The 17,807-nt window shown below is 43.1% G+C and overlaps 1 protein-coding gene across 3 annotated transcripts; it reads left to right on the top strand.

The window, feature by feature from the left end:
* Positions 782–17,120, top strand: MS4A12 (membrane spanning 4-domains A12). Of its 3 annotated transcripts, XM_013994267.2 has the most exons (8): positions 787–936; positions 6,421–6,550; positions 6,703–6,975; positions 9,988–10,125; positions 11,215–11,271; positions 13,729–13,845; positions 16,399–16,509; positions 16,696–17,120. In XM_013994267.2, the coding sequence occupies exons 3-8, from the start codon at positions 6,709–6,711 to the stop codon at positions 16,780–16,782; spliced, it is 777 nt and encodes a 258-aa protein (XP_013849721.2). In that variant the 5' UTR covers positions 787–936; positions 6,421–6,550; positions 6,703–6,708; the 3' UTR covers positions 16,783–17,120. The 3 variants fall into 3 exon arrangements, with proteins under 3 accessions (XP_003353885.2, XP_013849721.2, XP_013849722.2); XM_003353837.5 differs by lacking the exon at positions 6,421–6,550 and having other exon boundaries at positions 782–936; XM_013994268.2 differs by lacking the exon at positions 6,421–6,550 and having other exon boundaries at positions 797–1,084.

Genomic DNA, 17,807 nt, shown 5'->3' with positions numbered 1-17,807 from the left:
CGTCTGCAACCTACGCCACAGCTCACGGCAACGCGGGATCATTAACCCACTGAGCAAGGGCAGGGACCGAACCCGCAACCTCATGGTTCCTAGTCAGATTCCTTAACCACTGCGCCACGACGGGAACTCCAAGTTTTTGTTCCTTATGCATAGCGCTCACAGTCCCCTTGCCCTCACTTTTTCAGATTTTTTCATTATACGTTTCTGAGGCTCTAGCAAGTATGTACAACTTGTTTGGTAACAACTTTCTGTTATAAAATGCCACTTAAGCAGAAGAGAAAGCCAAAGGATATTACATTGTGTTTATATTCTGATTTATTTTTCTGGAATATTTGTTACAGAGAATTCTAAAGAGTAAAAAAAATAATTTGGAGTTCCCGTCGTGGTGCAGTGGTTAACAAATCCGACTAGGAACCATGAGGTTGCGGGTTCGGTCCCTGCCCTTGCTCAGTGGGTTAATGATCCGGCGTTGCCGTGAGCTGAGGTGTAGGGACGCAGATGCGGCTCAGATCTGGCGTGGCGGTGGCTGTGGCATAGACCGGTGGCTGCAGCTCTGATTAGCCCCCCTAGCCTGGGAACTTCCATATGCCGTGGGTGTGGCTCTAAAAAAGTAAAAAAAGTTAAAAAAAAAAAAAAGTGCTGAGGTCGAAGAAAATAGGCATGTAGTGTTGGGGTTCCAGGAGAGGCTCCCAGCCCAAGGGAGAGGAAGGCGTGAAAGCACAGCATATTCCACAGTTTACTAATGGGCCTAGGTATCCATTTATGGTGAAGCGTCAATGACAAGGACTTTGGAATTAAATAAAGATAGGAGACAGGTTGTTTCGAAGCAAGGAAGTAAAAAGTACCTGTAATATCCAGGTAAGTATCTCAGATTAGCACAGAGCTTGGAGAAGAGAGAGACAGAGAGAGGAAGCCAAGAAGTGCCAAAGGAACAGAGTAAGTCCACTGACCATCTTCATCTATCTCTTCATCCAAAGCAATGGCCATCAACAGAGGGGCTGGTGTCGCTGTGTGGGTGGTCTGCAGCGTTCCACTTTCTGGGCTGGAGAGTTAAGGCCAGTTCTTGACTCTGCTGGGCATGTAGGTGAGTAGGGGGGGGAAGGGGGGGATGAAGCAGGAAAGAAATGAAACAAGGAAGGAAAGAAAAGCAGGAGAGAAATGAAAGAGAATGTCAGCTGCTATTAAGCAGGTAAGAGATACTTCAAGAAAAAAAAAAATCAAAAGTCGATGCTAACAAAGGGGAGACAGGAGGTTTGAACATATGCTATTCCAGGAAGATTCATCAAGGAGGAAGCACTGTTCCACTGTTAGCCAGTGATAATAGCAAGCAGACCATGGGACTACACAGCACCAGCAGAAAAACTGGAGCACTTGGCCTTGTAATACATTTTTAATGAAGGTGCTTTTTTTTTGAATGTCAAAAACAAAAAACAGGGTGCAGTGGGAGGAGAATCACTCCTTTCACTAGGTCAGTACTTTTATTTGTAGATATATTGGGTGATACTTGTGGAAATGATTAAGAATTATGTTGCTTTATATGCTATAATATCTTCTCAAAAATAGTGGTGATCCACATTTTGAAAATGTTAAAAGTGAAATTAATGTGGAAGAGGTAGAAAGAAACTGGAAAAAAGTAAGTTTTCCCAATTTTTATTTGAAACTATCTAATCAGAGCAAATTGATGAGCTTTCTTCTTAGTATTACAGCCCTCCTGTTTGTTGATGTGTTCCTTGCACTTAAAAATAAATGTTTAATTTTTAGAATATAAAGACAATCAATAGTAAATATTTTACCAAAGGTTAAGAGAAAAATTGTACTAAATTGAAAGATGGAATCGAAGAAAAGAGCCTATTCATTGGTTTCCTTTTCCTTCTATCATTTACAAGATTACCCTTATTTCAACTGGATAATCACTTAGTTATACCCCCAAGCATTTTTCCCTGCTTTGCACCAAACTATAAGGCTGTTTACACATTAAGTCATTTTGGTATAAACTAAAAGGAGTGAGACTGGCTCAGCTCTTTAATCCTTTTTATAAAACCAGAACTTGACCCAGGAAAAAAATGCATCTGAGGCCAACATAACCTTTACAAAACTATTAATAATCTGGGTTCTATATGGAACTCAAAGGTGTTAGTCCAGAAACTAAATAGCAGACAGGAAATACAAAAATGATAAATAGATGAAAAGTCTAGAGTTTTCTTATCAAATTACCCAGTGAGACAAAAAAATTGCAATGATCAATAATCACAAAAGGAGGTAATGAGATTACATATGTATAGAAATAGTTTAAGTCTTTCAATAAATAAATAATACTTAAACAATACTTTAAAAAAAATCAAGAAAACTATTGTTCTGGTAAATTACCCTACCCTGACTCCCCATATCCTATCTCCTTGAACTTGGCACTGACCCTTTGAAATTCATTATCTATTATAAACAAACTTTTCAGAGTTCCCATTGTGGTACAGCAGAAACGAATCCAACTAGGAACCATGACGTTGCAGGTTCTATCCCTGGCCTCGCTCAGTGGGCTAAGGATCTGGCATTGCCATGAGCTGTGGTGTAGGTCACAGACGTGGCTCAGATCTGGTGTTGCTGTGGCTCTGGCGTGGGCCAGCAGCAACAGCTCCGATTAGACCCCTAGCCTGGGAACCTCCATATGCCGCGGGTGCAGCCCTAAAAAGACAAAAAATAAAAATAAGAAAATAAAAAATAAACTCTTCATATGGTACATCCACTGTTTAAATAGGGATAGAGGACTTGGGGCTCTGATAACAGAATGACAGTTACTGCTTAACACACTCTTGACGGCAGTGCTGAGCACTGTTCCAACAGCTTCACAGGAATTAGGGTTATGTGATCTTCAGGCCAGCCCCTGTGAACAGCATCATTTTACAACTGCCACACAGAGGCTAACAGGGATCTGGTTAAAAAAGCTGTGTAAAGGGAGTTCCCTTCATGGTGCAGCAGTTAACGAACCCGACTAGTATCCACGAGGATGTGAGTTCGATTCCTGGCCTCACTCAGTGGGCTAATGCTCTGGTGTTGCCATGAGCCCTGGTGTAGGCTGCAGATGTGGCTTGGATCTGGTGTTGCTGAGGCTGTGGCGTAAGCCAGCAGCTGCAGCTCTAATTTGACCCCTAGCCTGGGAATTTCCAGATGCCACGGGTGAAAGAAAGCAAGCTGTGCAAGGAGCAGATGAGGAAGGTTTGAACAGTAAATGGTCACAGAAACCAGGTCCACATGATATAAAATCTTCATGTTCTCAAATGTCATTTGAGAGCTATAGCGAGTCACTCCAAGAATCACAGCTATGGAACTGATTCCTTTTTTTCTCCTTGTTTAAATAACTAGATTAAAATCTGTTTACAGGAGTTCCCGCTGTGGCTCAGTGGGTTAAGAACTCCATGAGGATTCAGGGTCAATCCCTGGCCTCACTCATTGGGTTAAGGATCCAGAGTTGCCACAAGCTGTGGCACAGGTTGCAGATGTAGCTCAGATCTGGTGTTGCTGTAGCTGTGGCTGTGGTGTAGGCCTGTGGCTGCAGCTCTGATTCTACCCTTAGCCTGGGAACTTCCATATGCTTCAGATGTTGTCCTAAAAAAGAAAAAAAGAAAAGCAAGTGTTTCTACTTTGAATGCTAATCCCTTTTGTAATCAAATGTTTCCAAAACTTGTTTTCTGCCTTTATAGTGAGTTTTCAACCTTTTCATTTGAATCTAGCGTCTGAGCAGCTTAAGGCAAGGGTTATGGGTGTAGGTTATGGATTTAAACATCTCACTGTGAAACGGGAATGATATTATTATCTACCTCGTGGGTGTTTGTAAAAACGAGGACAGATAACTACCTAACATGGCAATAATAAAATAATCATAGAGCTACTCGTGCAGTTGTAACAGGTACAGCTGTAAAAACTTTACATGGACTAACACTTTAATACTCAAAGGGACCCTCCGGAGTTCCCTATGTCGCTCAGCGGAAACGAATCCGACTAGGGACCATGAGGTTGCAGGTTCGATTCCTGGCCTTGCTCAGTGGGTTAAGGATCCAGAGTTGCCACAAGCTGTGGTGTAGGTCGCAGACACAGCTTGGATCCCGAGTTGCTGTGGCTCTGGCATAGGCTGGCAGTTACAGCTCCAATTAGACCCCTAGCCTGGGAACCTCCATATGCCTCAGGTGTGGCCCTTAAAAAAAAAAAAAAAACTCAAAGAGACCCTGAAAAGGAAGATAGTCTTATCATCCTCATTTTACAACAAGAAACTAAGGCAAAGACTGGTTAACTAACTGGCCAAACACACAGAGCTGGTGTTAGAGCCAGAATTCCAACCCTGAGTTTGTGCTCCTAACCATGGCACTAGACCACCCCTATTGTGCCTACATTAAGTGCTGAATGAAATGTCAGCTCCGTGGACAGCCCTCCAGAGGCTTGGTGGGCAGAGGCCTCACTAACTTAACTGCTGAATCACCAAGAAGTCAGTCAGTTTACATAGTCCTCTTCACGGCATTGGAAAATAGTACTTTTGTTTGCTGGCGTTGGGTAGTTACAGGTGCAGAGGCAATGCCCTGTCACTACTAGGCAGCCTGGAAAGACAAGCTCTGTAAACCTCCAAGTGAGCAGAGTGGCTGCAGGGGGCTTCCCTCCAGTCAAAAGCCCATGTTCTAGTCCTGGCTCTGCCACACACTTCCTGTGTAACCTCAATGGAGCCATTTCAGCTGCCGTGGCGTCAATATCTTGCTTATAAACCCAGGTGAATGGGACAGGATAACTGGAAGGGCTCTTTCCTACTTCAAACACCAGTAGGTCCCTGTTAAAACACCAGTGGTACAAAACTCCAGTAGGCTACTCTCACTCCATAGCAGGGATGAAGGCATCAAGAAGTCCTACTTTATCGAGACTGATGGTATATAAGAACATGGTTTGAGGATGAGCTCTCAAAAAGAATCTTAGGGTACTGAAGACTAATGTTTTTAATTGTTGCGATTTTTTTCCCAAGGATTAATAGTGATGGCTGTCCATATCTAGTTGTGCTGATTTCCAACAAAATTCCCCTTGGCCACCAAGGACCTGAGATACTTTATGCTTCCTGAAGGAACCAAACTGAAGAGGGAGGAGTTCCCATTGTGGTTCAGTGGTTTAAGAACCCAACTAGTATCCATGAGGATGCAGGATAGATCCCTGGCCTTGCTCAGTGGCTTAAGGATCCGATGTTGCCATGGCTGTAGCATAGGCCAGCAGCTGCGGCTCCAATTTGACCCTTAGCCTGGGAACTTCCATATGCCCCAGGTGTGGATCCAAAAAGAAAAAAAAATGAACAGGGAATCTCAAGTGTATTTTTTTCTTAAAGAACAAGAGAATCAACTTAATAGATCATATATGAATTATCTACTTGGAAAAATACTGACAATTTTAAATCTTGGACTCCTTCCTTGCCAGTCAATTGTATTCTAAGCCCCTGTCTTCATTTTCTATTTATTGATATAACACATTACCAGAAACATAATGGCTTAAAATAACGCAAAGTCATCATCTGATAGTTCTGGAGGTCAAAAATCCAACTGTGTTTTCACTGAGCTAAGATCAAGGTGTCAGCAGAGCGGCATTCCATTCTGAAATATCCAGGAAAGACCTGTTTTCCTCATTTTCTCTGGCTTCTAGAGGCCACGACATCCTTCGGCTCATGGCCCACTTCCTTGGTCTTCAAAGGCATCAAGCACGGCATCACTTTTTTTTTTTTTTTGTCTTTTTGCCATTTCTTGGGCCGCTCCCGCGGCATATGGAGGTTCCCAGGCTAGGGGTCTAATCCAAGCTGTAGCTTCTGCCACAGCCACAGCAACACAGGATCCGAGCCACGTCTGTGACCTACACCACAGCTCATGGCAACACCGGATCGTAAACCCACTGAGCAAGGGCAGGGATCGATCCCACAACCTCATGGTTCCTATTCAGATTCGTTAACCACTGAGCCATGACGGGAACTCCGGCATCACTTCTGATCTGACTTGCACCATCACATCTCTTTCTCTGACTTAAGCCAAGAAAATCTCCCTAATTGTTGCTTTTTCCCCCCTGGTTTTGGTTGTTCTTTTTTGCTTTGGGTTGTTGTTGTCATTGTTGTTTTGGCCACAAAGTGCAGTGGCCTGATGTGGGATTTCAGTTCTCAGACCGGGGGTTGAACTCGGGCCACAGCAGTGAAAGGGCCAAATCCTAATCACTAGACCACCGAGGAACTCCCAAATCTCCCCGTTTTAAGGTCAGCTGATTATCAACCTCAATGCCATCTGCAACATTAAACCCCTTTGCCATGTAACTTAACACAGCTACAGTTTCCCGGGTTAGAACGTGACAGGACATCTTCAGGGAAAGGAGGCGGGTGTGTTATTCTGCCTACCACTGCCTCTCTCCTCTGTCATCCTTTAGACATGGCGAATTCACAGAAGGTCACTGTATATGAATACAGCATCAAGTGGGAATTGGAAACTAAATTTATCCCCATCGTCCCCTCCTTCACGTCCTTTAAACTATAGGAGGTACAGGATTCCAAAGTCAAGTAAGAATCTGGTTCATATTGGTTATCATTCATTTCCCATTAACTGGTCACTTGCTTGTCTCTATTTGCATAGATAATTGACATTTGACAAGATTTTCTTTAGTCTCTTTTCTGGGTAAATTTATCATTCTGTCATATTTTGTAATACTTAGGACAAAATGATGTCATCCAAGCCAACAACCTACCCTGGAGTGTATGGAACCACACCTGATCTTTACCCACCAAGTAACTTTATGGTGCCTGGGTCTCAACAACCCCCAGGGTTCATCAACCCACGAATCCAAGTTCAGAGTAGCCAGGCACCTTTCATCGTCTCTCCAGGAATCCCCAATAACAGTCAGCAGGTTCAAGGAAATATACAAATGGTAAATCCAGATACAGGAAAAGCAGCCACAAACTTTAAAGAAGAAGCAAAGACACTAGGGGTAAGTCTACTTACTACCAGAATTTTAATTCTGCATTCATAAGGTTTTATTGTGCTTACAAGTCGTAGGTGGAGAGAAGTTTATGATCTCATGGCACACACCCAATCATTGGGAAGTTCTGAATGCTACTCCACAAACAGTATCCCTTTTAGGTAGAAATAATTAGTCTGCATATAGATTTTACCCTGAATTCATTTTATTTTAGACTCATGCAAAAATCTAATGGGTGACAAAGGATTCTTCCTAGCAGGATGACCCAGTAACACTGACATTGTGGAAACATCACTACTTCTAGCTTGATCTCATTTCTGGAAAGTATATGGTACCCGCAAGCCTTTCTCTGGATTAGCTTCAAACCTGATATTTGTATAGATGCAAATTCACACCATATGAACACTGAGGTCTGTGTTAAAAACAGCAGGAACTATGAATGGGCTGTCTATGGAAAGTGGGTGAAAGACCCAGGGCTATTCTATCTGCTATGCCCCTCACCCAGTGTCCACGGAGATGGGATGGCTTCACTGCCATGTGACCTCCACCTAGGGCACTTTGACCCTTCCCAATCCAGTTTATGGAGGCACTGTAAAATATGCCCTACTCGCATGTGAAAACTCAACTTCCACAGGCAGAATTGTTAGCCCTTTTGCTGTGCTTTTCAAACACCCCTTTCACGCCACTAACACAATTTTTCACCAAATGGTACTGTCCCTCCCTGGGTGTACATCTAACTTCTCTGCTAGAGCATTCAGTAGATAACGCTGAGTGACCATTAAGTGCCAGAAACTCTTCTATCCACCTTAGGAACTGAGCACTGGTCCCCTTCCAGCAGGCAGATCTAAGCTGGGAGGTGGCTTCTCAGGTACTCCTCCTGCCAGAGGGAAGAAGTTCCTGCTCCCATGGAGTCAATGGGACAAACCAGCACTCCATACAGCGGACCCCACATGGGTGTTGGGAATATTGCTGAGAACAAAAGGCACAATGTCTGCCCTCATGGAGCTTAGAATCTAGTGGGGGAAATCAGACTACACACATAATAAAGCATTAAAGGACACAGGGCATCAGAAGGTGGTAAAGGATGTGGAGGGTTAAGAAAAGTGAAAGAGATTAGCAATTCCAGGCAGGGAAGGGGTGGAAATTTCAAGCTCATCAGGGTAGACTTTCCTTAGATGATGACATTCAAGCAAAGACATAAAGTGAAGGGTGAGTCAGAAAGACATCAGGCAAGAGGTTCCAGGTAAAATTGGAAAGTCTTTAGGGGAAAATGTGCATGACATGTTTGAAGAACAGGGAGGAGGCCAATAAAGCAGAGCAGAATGACAGACAGAGGGAGCAGCTGGAAGAGGCCAGAGAGGCGATGGGGCCAGGCCCCTGTGAAGCTGGAAGGACCAGCGGCCCTGGCTTTCAGTGGAGTGGGGAGCTACTGGGGCATGCCGTCCGATCCCAAAGAGGTGCCTAACAGAAGTGCTTTCAAGTGCTGTCTTGGGAGTTCCCGTTGTGGTTCAGCGGGTTAAGAATCTGACTAGTATTCATGAGGACATGTGGATGTGGGTTTGATCCGTGGCCTTGCTCAGTGGATTAAGGAGCCCGTGTTGCCACAAGCTGCAGTGTAGATCACAGATGCGGCTGGGATCTGGCATTGCTGTGACGTAGGCGGCAGCTTCAGCTCTGATTGGACCCTAGCCTGGGAACTTCCATATGCTGCAGGTGCAGCTGTAAAAAAAGATAAATAAATAAATAAATGTGCTGTTTTGTTGTTTAAAAGCTCCAGTCAGCAGAATCTATTTCCTCTCCCTAAAGACTGTACAACTAAAGCCCTTGGTAGCCCCCAGTCACCACAACAGGGTAGAGGCCTCCAGAGGTAAGATCTGAGTGGACCTTCTGCCCCAACTGACTCAGAGCTTAGATATATGAGCACAAAACTAAGAAATAAGGTGTAGGATTTATATCATAAGGTACAACAGAAATTTAAAAAAATATGATAGTTTAAATTCACTGGTATAATCAAGAAGACCTCATGGAAGAGGTGGAGCTGAGTTGAGCCTGAGGAGATAGTTAAGACATGGGCTTTGGACTCAATGTGCTGCATTAAATTCTCAGATCTGCCCCTAGTAATTGTGTGATCTTGGGCACTGGGATGGTCTGACTATTTGTCTCCCTGCCCCAAATTCATATGTTGAAATCCTAAGTCTCAGGGATGATAGTATTATGAGGTGGGCCTTTGGGAGGTGCTTATTAGGTCTGGAGGGTGGAGCCCTCGTGAATGAGATTAGTGCCTTATAAAACAGGCTCCTGAGAAATCCCTAGCCCCTTACATGATGTAAGGACATAGTGAAAGGCGTGGCATGGGCTATGAACCCAGAAGAGGGCCCTCCCAGAAGGTGACTGTGCTGCCACCTTGAACTTGGGACTTCCCAGCCTCCAGAACCGTGCACAATAAATTTCTGTTGTTTATAAACCACTCAGCATGTGGGCATTTTTATTACAAGAGCTTGAACAGACTAAGTGGACGCCTAATCTCTTTATGTCTCTATGCCTCCATCCTACTGTTGGGAGGATTAGGTGTAAAGGGCTTAGAATATTATCAAGTGTATCGTTAATGCTTAATGATTTGTTTGTTTTTTTTCTTTGTTGATACTTTTTTCCAGAACTGGGATTACCCAGGCAGAGGACAGGTCTGTTTGCAAAAAACAGCCATTGAAGTCAGTTAAAGCCCTTTTTTCTAAGAGTCTTAGAGGCTCTCAGGGGATACTAATACACGCTTACAAGGTAGCACTTTCTGAAGAACTCTCCTTGGGCCATCGGCACAAACCTCCCCAAATACCTCAAACAAAACCTTATGCTGAGGCCCTGGCTCTAGTGAACATCAAAATCTGAAGGGCCCACCTCCTGTGGAGGTACAGCTAAATGACAGCCGTGGATCTTGACAGCGTTGGCCATAAATAACACAGCACAATGACAGTAATGCCTGAAGATGAAGCAGTTTTTAAATGTCTGTTTTTTTTTTTTTTTTAGGCAATCCAGATCCTGATTGGATCAATGCACATTGGCTTCGGAATTATTCTGGGCTTAATGGGCCGCACTTATATGCGAGTTTTGGGTTTTGCTTCCTTGGCTTTTGTTAGCGGATATCCATTCTGGGGCGGCCTCTCTGTGAGTAGACTGCAACAACACCTCTCTTCAGTTTATCGAGTATAGCTATCCCCAGTCTATGTACAACTCACCTTTTTATAAGCCCTGCATCTGATTAGCTGGGAAATTTAGGTATTAGGTAGTAATATTAAATATTAATTAGAGAATTAAATACAGGAGAGCTTTTGTTCCCCATTTTAACTTGCAGGCTAAAGTTACACCCTAAAATTTATTCTGATCAAGTAGGCAGCAAACCAAAGTTTTAGTTCCCCATTACATTTTAGATGGAAATGAATGTGTTGGATGGAGAAAAGCAAAAAGAAATGATCAGTAACATGACCAAAAATAACAATTGGAGTTCCTGTCATGGCGCAGTGGAAACGAATCCAACTAGGAATCATGAGGTTGCAGGTTCGATCCCGGCCTTGCTCAGTGGGTTAAGGATCCGGCGTTGCCATAAGCTGTGGTGTAGGTCACAGACGGGGCTCGGATCTGGCATTTGCTGTAGTGTAGGCTGGCAGCCGTAGCTCCAATTCGACCCCTAGCCTGGAAACCTCCATATGCCATGGGTTTGGCCCTAAAAAGCAAAAAAATAAAAATTAAAAAAAAAAAAACAACAGTTGAGGGAGTTTCCTTGTGGTTCAGTGGGTTAAGGACCCAGCATTGCCTCTGTGAGGATGGGGGTTCAATCCCTGGCCTTGCTCAGTAGGTTAAGGATCTGACGTTGCTGCAGTGTAGGTTGCAGATGTGGCTCGGATCAGCCATGGCTGTGAAATAGGCCCCAGCTGCAGCTCTGATTGGATCCCTAGCCCAAGAATTTCCATATGCCACAGGTGTGGCCAAAAACGAAAAAAAAAAAAAAAAATTGTTCAGGAGAAGAGATTCAGCAGTAAGGTCAGAAGCCATAAGAACAAGGAAAGCTTACAAGGGAATGAGTTCTTTATATGCAAGAAACTAAAAAGGAAAAGAAAAGAAGTCAAAAGGACATAACTGCTTGAAGAATTTTTGAGAGGGAAGTATAAATAGGCTAAGTTTTCAGCATATAAAGAGAAGTAATTTCTGGGAACAAAGACCCCATCATCTCACAAATACACTGGTCTATTTCTACAGTTCATTATTACTGGAATTCTCTGTATTTTGGCATCCAAGAAGTCTTCCCCTGCTCTGGTAAGTTAGAGTGTTTCTACTTTTCAAATCTCTCTAAAGATTAAATTATTTGAGGAAGAAAATTGAGAGGGTGTATTCAGAAAATGCAAAGGGGAACATTTTTTCCCCAAAAACATCTACTGGCTGACTCTCCACGGTATGTGTGCCTTCACATGGGCCGCATAAGTTGCTACTCAGAAACGGCAGTGCTCCACATCCCAACTCTTTCATTCACAAGAGTGGAAATCAGTGAAGATAGAGTTGGTTATCCCTAAGGTGCCCCAATTCAGTGGGGTCACACTGCATTGGGGGAGCTCCAAGTAGAATCCTAGAAGCCAGGAAACACCTGCTTGCCACTTCAATTATCGAAGACTCTGCTATTCATTTGCCATTTCTCAGTTCTGCCTTGCCTTGTATTTGTATTTCTTTATTTGTGCATGTCTCCGTTCTTACTCAGATGTGACTTTTATTTTATGGTTCCTTAAATCATCATTAAAAACACCTAGCTCAGTACATAAGAAGAGGTCATAAATCACTGACATAGGCCTTCCAATTCTCTCGGTCATAACGCTCTGCCCTTTTAATTTCCTGGTTCCACTTCTGAAACAGGAGAAAGAAAATAGTTGGCCAAGAATGAGAGACAACTAGAGCAGAGGTGCTTTCAAAATTCAATTTAATCCGGCACAAGAGGAAAGAATGGGAAGATAGAAACATAGAATCATGCTGCTCATCCTTTGCCAGACTAGACTCAGCTAAAAAACAATACAATACAATACAAATGCGAAAACAATAAATCATCCTAATCCTGATTAACCAGACCTGTTTTAATCCAAAAATAAAATAAAGCATCTTTTCTCTGGATGATTTAGAGACCCTTCCTTCTAACTATGCTTGTCCAAGCATAGAATCTGTCCATTTTGAGAGAAGACAGAGAATTACTCTGAAATTATACCTAAAGCAATTTTTCTAGGAGCCTTACAGAGGCCATCAGAAGACTCGAAGCACTAGCTGTAGCACTAGCACATTCCAAAGAACTCTTAACAAGTCAGCAGAGGACTTGGTTTCATAATTATTCTGCTGAATTTCAAAATCTTGAGAAATGGGAAAGTTTTTGTTCCATTTTGCTTTGTTTGCTTTTTTTTTTTTTTTTCAGGACTGCACCCGTGGCATATGGAAGTTCCAAGGCTAGGGGTCCAATCAGAGCTACAGCTGCCAGCCCACACCACAGCCACAGGAATGCATGATCCAAGCCTTGTCTGCAACCTACACCACAGCTCACGGCAACACCAGATCCTTAACCCACTGAGCAAGGCCAAGGCTCGAACCCGAATCCTCATGGATACTAGTTAGATTGGTTTCCACTGGCCACAACAGGAACTCCCCAGAAACAGGAAAGTTTTATACTCTGCCTTGCACCTCCACCCTCAAAAGCCTAATGAGTTCCTCATTCTAAACTGAGGGTTCTTTATCTAGTCCTTAGAAAGACAAGGGTTTCATTAATTTCAAAATTTATCAGCAAAGACTGTTTGTGTATAAACTTTTTCATCTATAAAATTTGATACTATGTAGTACTACCTCATATAGAGGCTGTGAGAGTTCTACGAGATAATATACTTAAATAATTTAATACAGTGACTGTCACAGAAATATGCTCATTAAAAGTCTGTCGTTTTGGAGTTCCTGCTGTGGTGCAGTGGGTTAAGGATCCAACTGCAGGGGCTCAGGTTGCTGCTGAGGCACAAGTTCAATCTCTGGCCTTGAACAGTGGATTAAGGATCCGGTGTTGCTGGAGCTGTGGCAAAGGTCTCAGCTGCAGCTTGGATTCACCCCCTGGTCCAGGAATTTCCATATACTGTGTGTGCGGCCAAAAAAAGAAAGAAAAAAAAAAGTATGTCATTTTATTGTTTTTAAAAGGGCAGAGAATTGTTACTATGCATGAGATTTAGATAAATATAACAGATGAGGTTCTGCTTTATTTATATTTTTCTACAGATTTTAGAAATGCCCTGCATTTAGGCAGCATACAGAATAGTTTTCATGGTAACTACCCAGAAGAGCAGAGGGGAAAAAAAAAAATCACTTCAACTTCAAAACTGTTTTCAAGATTTCAGAGATGAAGAACCATTGGATTTAATTAATTTATTATTATTATTATTATTATTTTGCTTTTTAGGGCTGCAACCATGGCATATGGAGGTTCCCAGACTAGGGTCAAATCTGAGCTACAGCTGCCGACCTACAACCACAGCCACAGCAACGAGGGATCCAAGTCACATGTGCGACCTACACCACAGGGCACGGCAATGCCGGATCCCCAACCCACTGAGCAAGGCCAGGGATGGAACCCTCATCCTCATGGATACTGGACGGACTGGTTTCCGCTGCGCCACAATGGGAACTCCTAGGTTTAACGAATTCTTATTTCACTTAATTTCTTTCATCCTATGTAAGATTTATTTTTCTTGTCATCTCCATCAGATAAAAAGCAGCCTGGGAATGAGTATTGTTAGTTCCTTCTTTGCCTTCATTGGGATGATCCTGTTGCTGGTGGATGAAAGCATCAACGGGCTGCCCGAGCAAGACTACTGGGCGGTGGTAAGTATTCCATCATCCCCCAGGTGCCTCCTCCCTTTCCACTCACATACAGTGGGGTCTGCTTTTGTTCTTCCTACTGTACAGCAGCTCTAGCAGAAAAAATCCCCTTTTCTATTCTAACCCTATTCCTCGTCACATGATCTCCGGGACTACAGAATAAAGTGGGAGACTCACCTCTACAGATAAGACTAGGGCAGAAAGGGCATTCTTTATTGGTCTATTTCATGGTTAGTCACACAGGGAAGACTGCTAAAGAGAATTCAGAAATACTGGAGTTCCTGACGTAGCTCAGCGGTTAACAAATCCAACTGGCATCCACGAGGACACAGGTTCGATCCCTGGCCTCACTTAGTGGGTTGAGGATCCAGCATTACCGCGAGCTGTGGTGTAGGTCACAGACGTGGCTCAGATCCTGTGTTGCTGTGGCTGTGGCGCATGGATGGCAGCTACAGCTCCTATTTGACCCCTAGCCTGGGAACCTCCACATGCCGTGGGTATGACCCTAAAAGCAAAAACAAAAGAGTATTCAGAAATACTGGAAAAAATTCCCCAAAATGAAATAATAACTGAATTTGTAGGCTAAATGAGAATAACTTACACTAGGAGAAAGAAATGCAAAATAAGTGAGCTATAGATACTGATGCATATTGATATATATGTATGTACATTATGTATCCTTGTTAAAGCATAAAGTATAGAAAAGGATTCTTTGAGGGTTTAGGTAGAAAAATCAAATTACTTACAAACAGGAAAAAAAATCTACTTGACTCAGTCTCTACTAAGGCAACATTTGATGACAGAAAATTATGGAGAAATGTCTGTAAAGATTAGATGAGGAGAAAATGTGATTCAAGAATAATCCGGAGTTCCCGTCGTGGCACAGTGGTTAACGAATCCGACTAGGAACCATGAGGTTGCGGGTTCGGTCCCTGCCCTTGCTCAGTGGGTTAACGATCCGGCGTTGCCGTGAGCTGTGGTGTAGGTTGCAGACGCGGCTCGGATCCCGCGTTGCTGTGGCTCTGGCGTAGGCCTGTGGCTACAGCTCCGATTAGACCCCTAGCCTGGGAACCTCCATATGCCGCGGGAGCGGCCCAAGAAATAGCAACAACAACAACAACAACAAAAAAGGCAAAAGACAAAAGACAAAAAAAAAAAAAAAAAGAATAATCCAATAAGAGTTTCCATCGTGGCTCAGGTTAACAAACCCAACTAGTAACCATGAGGTTAGGTTGCAGGTTCAATTCCTGGCCGCCCTCAGTGGGTTAAGGATCCAGCGTGGCAGTGAGCTGTGGTTGCAGACGCTGCATGGATCCTGCATTGCTGTGGCTGTGGTGTAGGCTGGAGGCTACAGCTCCAATTAGACCCCCAGCCTGGGAACCTCCATATGCAGTGGGTGCAGCCCTACAAAGACCGAAAAAAAAAAAAAAAAAAGGAATAATCCAATAAAACCCTTGTGACAATAGAAAAGCAACAAGAAGATACTCTAGTAAACAACAATAACACACATGGGCAGTGCTGCTAAAAAACAGTACTATTCAACCATAAATGAGGTAAATTAAATCAAGAATTCAGAACGGCCAGGGAGAAGGTGTGTAAGGAGATTCGTGAAAAGAACAGAAATTGGGACATGAAGAGATGAAAGGAAAGATGAGAGAGAACACATGAATGCTAATTACACATGGCTTCTATGTCTCGGCTGTTGTGAAAAGTTCTGCCATGAATACTGGAGTGCACGTATCTTTCTGAATTACGGTTTTCTCTGGATAAAGGACCAGAAGTGGGATTGCTGGATTATATGGTAACTCTATTTGTAGTTTTTTAAGGAACCTCCAGACTGTTCTCCATATTGGTTGTACCAATTTACATTCCCACCAGTCTACTACTGCCTCAAATTAAAACTTGTAGGTTTAAAATGATGTTGATTCTTCATGGATTTTATAAACTTAATTTGACTTAACTTCTTTTTATTCTGTTAAAATCAAGTAATACTTTTACTTCAAAACAGGAAGTACAAAATGATTCTATTCTTAAAGAGTGAGGTTGCCTCTGTTGCTCATTCTCTCACCCTCTCTTACTCTCATTTTTCCTCTCTTGTTGTCACTCCATGCATCCATTTTTCTATTCCCCTTTTGCCCATACATAGAGTTTGAGAATAACAGGCCTGAGATGTTAATTTTGCTCATTTCCGGACAGGGGCATTTGGAAGGATGGGTTGTGTTCTATATTGCTTGATTTAAAAAAAAAAAAAAAAGCAGATAAGATTTTATTTAAAAAGAAAAAAGAAAGCCACTGCAAAGAAAAAAAAATCTACTTCCTTTCCAATGTTTCTAAATAAAACAGTCCACTGGCAAAAAGGAAGGTCTTCTGACATTTTAAAGAAATTCCAAAATTAATTCACATTCCCCTGAAATAAATGTGTGAAACAGTGGAGAAATAATCCTGGAGCAAGTGAACTACAAGCAAGAGCATGTTTGACGAGTCAGTAACACTTGGAAGCCTGGGTGAGACCCTCCTGATGAGTTAAAATTTCAGTGTGTTTATTTCCAATTTCAGCTTTCTGGAAAAGGCATTTCAGCCATGCTGATTATCTTCTCTCTCTTGGAGTTCTGCATAACTTGTGTCACAGCCTATTTTGCCAGCCACACCATCACCAACACCAGTGGGGTGAGTTGGGCCGCTTCTCTGTAAAATAGTCTGAGTATGTGCTGGAGAAATACAGACTGCAGCATCAGCTAAGTCCCACTGAGGGCTTATCAGAGGGCTCTTTGTCCTCAACTCTGATAGGACCAGGGTGGGGGTTCTGCGTAGGATTGTAGTAACAATATTACTTGATTTATTCATTCTTTCCAGTCTGTCCTGGTTATTCCACCTGTGTATGCAAACAGTCCCTTGACGACAGGATTGTCCTCAGTTCCTCCCCCAGTTCCGGCCACTTAGCTCACACCACCTAATACCAGTAGGTATTAAAAGAAGAAGAAGCATCCTGCAATTTCATGGGGGTAGAACCGCTCTGCAGAAACTTCTTAAGAAGTTGGTCTTCGCCGTTCACAATGATTGCTAATCTTTAAAGACTGTGTTTCAGGTTCTGTTCTTGGTTTGTCATGAATGAAAACTCTATGGACCTCTCTACCAGTGTTTCTTCCTACATGCCACTACCACGTGCTGGCAAAGGTGAAGGGCTGGAGGACTGGAAATGACTCTGCAACTCTCTTAAAGTTAGAAAATTTCCTGTTAAAGTTACCCTTCCCTCAATAAAATGTTACTAGGAGCATAAACCTTGTTTTGTTTTGTCTTTCTAGGGCCGCACCCACAGCATATGGTGGTTCCCAGGCTAGGGGTGGAATCAGAGCTGCAGCTGCTGGCCTATGCCACAGCTATAGCAATGTGGGATCTGAGCCGCATCTTCAGCCTACACCACAGCTCACAGCAACGCCAGATCCTTAACCTACTGAGCAAGGCCAGAGATTGAACCTGCATCCTCATGGATGCTAGTCAGATTCTTTTCCACCGAGCCAAGATGGGAACTCCGAGCCTTGTATTTCTTTTTTTTTAAGAAATTCTTTTTGTTTGAGATTGGTTTTAAAGCAGTAGATCTGACAAAATACTGCAAAACAGACTGACAAAATTTCTTTGATAATGATTTACAGGGTGCCCAAGTCATTAGAATTCCCTTACTCCTCCCCCTTCCCATTTCTGTCCAGAAAGCAAATACCCAACTGCCCTTCATAGGGGCCATGCCTAGATCCCACTGGCCAGCAATTCCAGTGATCAGCAAGGCTGTGTCCCTCACAACAAAGCTCAGCAGAACAGCTAAACAAAAACGAAGATGTGACTCTGGGGCCCGAGGGTCTAGGAACTAAAGAGTACCCACCTCCAAATGTCTGGGGGCAGCATACTGTAAGTTCATACAAACAAATTTAAAACACTTGCTTTCGGGAAGAGAAGTATTTCCAGCAATGCTG

This window comes from Sus scrofa, chromosome 2 (genome assembly GCF_000003025.6).
Source record: "Sus scrofa isolate TJ Tabasco breed Duroc chromosome 2, Sscrofa11.1, whole genome shotgun sequence".
In the NCBI taxonomy this organism is placed as follows: Eukaryota; Metazoa; Chordata; class Mammalia; order Artiodactyla; family Suidae; genus Sus; species Sus scrofa.
The sequence above is the reverse complement of the archived record's forward strand: the minus strand, read 5'-3'. Positions and strand labels throughout refer to the sequence as shown.